Raw genomic sequence first — 5211 nt, forward strand, 5'->3', positions numbered from 1 at the left:
AGGATATCTGTTATTCTTTATACCAGTGATGTAAATGTTGACCAGTTTACAGCCAACTGTATGTTCTGGTTTTTCAGAGTTGTTACATGATATCTAGGATATCTGTTATTCTTTATACCAGTGATGTAAATGTGCACCAGTCCACAGCCAACAGTATGTTCTGGTTTGTCAGAGTTGTTAAGTAATAGCTAGGATATCTGTTGTTCTTTATACCAGTTATGTAAATGTGCACCAGTCCACAGCCAACAGTATGTTCTGGTTTTTCAGAGTTGTTACATGATATCTAGGATATCTGTTATTCTTTATACCAGTTATGTAAATGTTCACCAGTCCACAGCCAACAGTATGTTCTGGTTTGTCAGAGTTGTTAAGTAATAGCTATGATATGTTATTCTTTATACCAGTGATGTAAATGTTCACCAGTCCACAGCCAACAGTATGTTCTGGTTTGTCAGAGTTGTTAAGTCATAGCTAGGATATGTTATTCTCTATACCAGTGATGTAAATGTTTACCAGTCTATAGCCAACGGTATGTTCTAGTTTTTCAGAGTTGTTAAGTAATAGCTATGATATGTTATTCTTTATACCAGTGATGTAAATGTTGACCAGTCTACAGCTAAAGGTATGTTCTGGTTTTTCAGAGTTGTTACATCATATCTAGGATATCTGTTATTCTTCATACCAGTTATGTAAATGTGCACCATTCTACAGCTAACGGTATGTCCTGGTTTTTCAAAGTTGTTACATCATATCTAGGATATCAGTTATTCTCTATACCAGTGATGTAAATGTTGGCCAGTCTACAGCCAACGGTATGTTCTGGTTTGTCAGGGTTGTTACATCATATCTAGGATATCTGTTATTCTTTATACCAGTGATGTAAATGTTGACCAGTCTACAGCCAAAAGTATGTTCTGGTTTTTCTGATTAAGTCATCTGCTCTTCTATACATTTTGTAATAGTCTCCATTTTTCTTTTAAGGTAGAAGCATTGGATCTTTAATATTTGTAGCATTATTTCATGTTTTCAGTAATCTATATATGATTAGTGTTTGTATAATATATATGTAATTGATTTCTTTTAACTAAATTTTAACAATCTACACATTGACTCTATCATTTGACCAATTTTGTATCCTTCAGATCAACATGAAAATATAAATACTACAACTCTGATTGTACTAATTATATATTCACAAAATTTGACAAGCTTTTTGCAAACATTACAAGGTTGTTGTACAAAAATATTCTTAATTTTTTTTTGATAAAGTATTTCTACTAAAGATTTAACTCTGAATTTAGAAAGCCTTTACTGAGTTAACCTGATTGTAAGATGGTTTTCATGCTAAGAATACAATACCTTTTCACCTTACAGTTTTCATATTTTATTTGTATAACCTCTAGAACCTAAAAGTTTTTTCACTAAAATGTTATATTTTATCAATTATTTTCTCTATTCTAACACAGGAATTAACATGTAAAAAAAAAAAAGAAATATGTGTAGTAAATTTTTTTTTCTTCTTTCTTTCAAGATATACTACTTATTCTAACAGACACTTAGTTATTTATCCTCAATCAATTATTATATATAAACTAGTGTACCAGTGAGAGGGATAGTACAGTAAATACAGTGCTGATTACATCATACGTGTTCATTCTTTTCTAACTTTATACTTATATGTCAGTTACTTTTATAGCAATAACTGAAAAATATACACAAAATAAATTTAGTACATATGTTTGGGTCTTGTACTGTTTTGCAATCAAAGTCTCAGTGTTGATAAAAGCTAACCTTAATTTTTGGTACTTTGCTAAATTTTTAATTATTTCGAAATATTGAATTTAGAACACAATATAATAATATGTCGAAAGAATATAATGTTTTATGAATTATAATTTTACTGGCTTTCTAATTAAATCATAAGTGGTTTATAATAAGTCCTTTGGTTGGTTGAGGTAACCAAAATCTGTTATCAGAATGAGCTAGCTTTTATAAGGAATTGATTAAATTAAGATCATGTCATTCTTTTGGTTATATATATATATATAATCCAATTATAAATGTCGGGAGGATTCTTGAAATTTTTTTAAAGACAGATTGCGATAGTAGGCGTAACTTGTGATTTATACCTTAGTAAAACAAGAACGTTGGAGGCTCTAAGTTTAGAATATGTCTTAACTATATCTATACTAAATTTGTATTAAAACTCAGAACCTCAGATAGGGGCAGAAAGAATATCTAAAATGGGGAATTTGGAGCAAAGAAGTGTTACATCATACAGAGAAGTGAAAACTGAGAATTTATTTTAATATTTCTTTTTGAAATTAAGATAATATAAGAATTTGGATTATTTACTATATTTTAATGTTGAATTTATTAACATACTTTGATAATAAAGTTGTTTGTTTAAACTTTGAATATAAAGGTTGGGACATATGTACTTTTACTATCCACATTGAGAGAGTTAACTGGTTTATTTAATTCACTTTAGATTACCTTAGCTAATCAGGCTGTGAAGTACCTTGAAGCTGTGTGCAACTTCGTGCTGACAGGCAACGCGATGGAACACAACCACTTGGACAGTGAAAGGATTTACACCATGTACAAAGAAACGTTAGATTTGCTCAGGTAACGTTTGCTGTCAGTAGAGTAGGTACCTACCAAGCTGTAACGTGTAGGCAGAGTTTTATGTTCAACACTTGTTTTCTCTCTACTGAGGCTCTGGATATACGATAGTGGCACGGCACTGTGTCTTGCAGCTTTGATGGTGGTTGAATATGCATGAAATTGTTTTTGGATATTGCCACTGCATTAAAGACTGGTGGGGTCTTTCGAAGAAAATTATTTTATATAAATGTATATGTAGATTATATGATGCATCATTACACTATGAAAAAATAAACTTCTTGTAGTGTTCATGTGATAAGAAGTACATAACAAATGTCCTCGTTACCTGGGCAGCATTTCTCAGTATGTTGTTATCCATATAAAACCTGTTGCTTGTATACTTCAATTATAAGATGTTCTTTTGTCTTACTTGTGGTTTCTGATTGGTTAACAGCCAAGTGTGCCACAGCAGTGGCAAAAGTTCACTATGATTGGTTAACATCCAAGTGTACCACAGCAGTGGCAGTATCACTGATTGGTTAACAGCCAAGTGTGTCACAGCAGTGGCAAAACTTCACAATGATTGATTAACAGCCAGATGTACCACAGCAGTGGTAAAGTTTCACTGTGATTGGTTGTGGTATTTTTCTGCTGTGATATTTTGCAGCATGTGGTATTTTATTGTGACTAACAGTAAACCCTGAAAACAACACACTGGCAGTGATATCTTCTATAAAATGCTGTGTAGTGTCACGTTCTGCTTACCACTCACGTGTGTCCAGTTGAGACTGACTTCATTCCATGAATTAGTTATAACACTTTTTTTTTTTACTGTGGAGATGCTATTATCAATGGATTAGTTGTAGTTGAAGATAATGATTTTAGCAGTGATGTAAGATGGTTACCACAGAGGACACCACTATGGTTGAAATGTTGGATTGAATGGTAGTATGGTGTAAGAAGTGTTTTGATTGGATGACAGTCTGTTGTGAACCGATGCTACATCAATAGGTTATGAATGTTATCAACCAAAATATGTGAGAGTCTTGTGAGGTTATTATCGTAGAAGTCTTGTGTGGGTATTATCGTAGAAGTCTTGTGTGGGTATTATCGTAGAAGTCTTGTGTGGGTATTATCGTAGAAGTCTTATGTGGGTATTATCGTAGAAGTCTTGTGTGGGTATTATCGTAGAAGTCTTGTGTGGGTATTATCGTAGAAGTCTTGTGAGGTTATCATCGTAGAAGTCTTGTGAGGTTATCATCGTAGAAGTCTTGTGAGGTTATCATCGTAGAAGTCTTGTGAGGTTATTATCGTAGAAGTCTTGTGTGGGTATTATCGTAGAAGTCTTGTGTGGGTATTATCGTAGAAGTCTTGTGTGGGTATTATCGTAGAAGTCTTGTGTGGGTATTATCGTAGAAGTCTTGTGTGGGTATTATCGTAGAAGTCTTGTGTGGGTATTATCGTAGAAGTCTTGTGTGGGTATTATCGTAGAAGTCTTGTGAGGCTATTATCGTAGAAGTCTTGTGATAAATAGGATGGAAATGTTGAAATCAACTTGATACTAATTAAGTTTATTATGTTAAAAGTAAGTCAGTGGTGTTATACATTGAGTATTTGACTTTATTATTCATATTTACTTCTCAAGAGTAAGAGCAATATTGTTGATTAAAATTAACTTTGTGTTTTATTTCTTACAGATGCGTATGGTCAAAGTTTCAGAAAATGAACCACAGCTCCTCCTCTTGTAGTTTAGATAAAAGATTGACTGTGTTAAGGTAAAAGGAATATGTTTTGGTTTTGTTAAAGTGATAAACTAAAGTGAAAAGTTATTAAAATGACAATCTCATAGTTTCAACAAAGATCTAATAACAATATAATTCAAAATTTTCTTCATAAAATATTGTAATAAGTGAGTCATATTGTTAGAATTTGTTCACTGACTTGCATTGTTTTTATTTAGTTTACGTTGTCAGTCATTACTGTACTACAAGCTTTACCAGCTAAGAAGACCAGAAGTTCGTGAGCTACAAAAGACAATTAATGAATATCACAAGGTAAGAAATTACAAGAGGGCTAAGTATCATTGTAACAACATTCCTAACTGTAATTATTGGAGTTGTAATTTGAATTGTAGTTTATTTTTTTATCATCTTGTTCTGGTTGTACAATTCTATGATAGTTTCATAACTAAGACTTTCCATGAACTAAAAACCAAATAACAAAAAATCATTCCATAAACAAAGGCACTACCAATCTGTAAATATAGCCAGTTCCAAACAAAATATAATTCTGTAAAAAAATCAAGGACCAAGAAAGGATGTTCTACTAATAAAACTAGTAACAAGTGAAGAATATTCTATAAACAAAACCAATACCCAACAGAGAACATTCTGCTAATAAAACTAGTAACAAGTGAAGAAATATTCTATAAACAAAACCAATACCCAACAGAGAACATTCTGCTAATAAAACTAGTAACAAGTGAAGAATATTCTATAAACAAAACCAATACCCAACAGAGAACATTCTGCTAATAAAACTAGTAACAAGTGAAGAATATTCTATAAACAAAACCAATACCAAACAAAAAATATTCTGTAAACA

The 5211-nt window shown here is 31.9% G+C and overlaps 1 protein-coding gene across 3 annotated transcripts in view; it reads left to right on the top strand.

Moving 5' to 3' along the window:
- The window catches only part of LOC106473587 (AF4/FMR2 family member 4-like), a 42379-nt gene that overhangs the window by 28444 nt on the left and 8724 nt on the right, over nucleotides 1–5211 (top strand). For all 3 annotated transcript variants that reach the window (XM_022401986.1, XM_022401987.1, XM_013934272.2), the window contains exons 10-12: nucleotides 2492–2628; nucleotides 4305–4382; nucleotides 4568–4661. In XM_022401986.1, the coding sequence (XP_022257694.1) occupies nucleotides 2492–2628; nucleotides 4305–4382; nucleotides 4568–4661 (309 nt within the window). The remainder of the gene's footprint in view (nucleotides 1–2491; nucleotides 2629–4304; nucleotides 4383–4567; nucleotides 4662–5211) is intronic.

The sequence above is a fragment of the Limulus polyphemus genome, unplaced genomic scaffold, assembly GCF_000517525.1.
Source record: "Limulus polyphemus unplaced genomic scaffold, Limulus_polyphemus-2.1.2 Scaffold6299, whole genome shotgun sequence".
Lineage (NCBI taxonomy): Eukaryota > Metazoa > Arthropoda > Merostomata > Xiphosura > Limulidae > Limulus > Limulus polyphemus.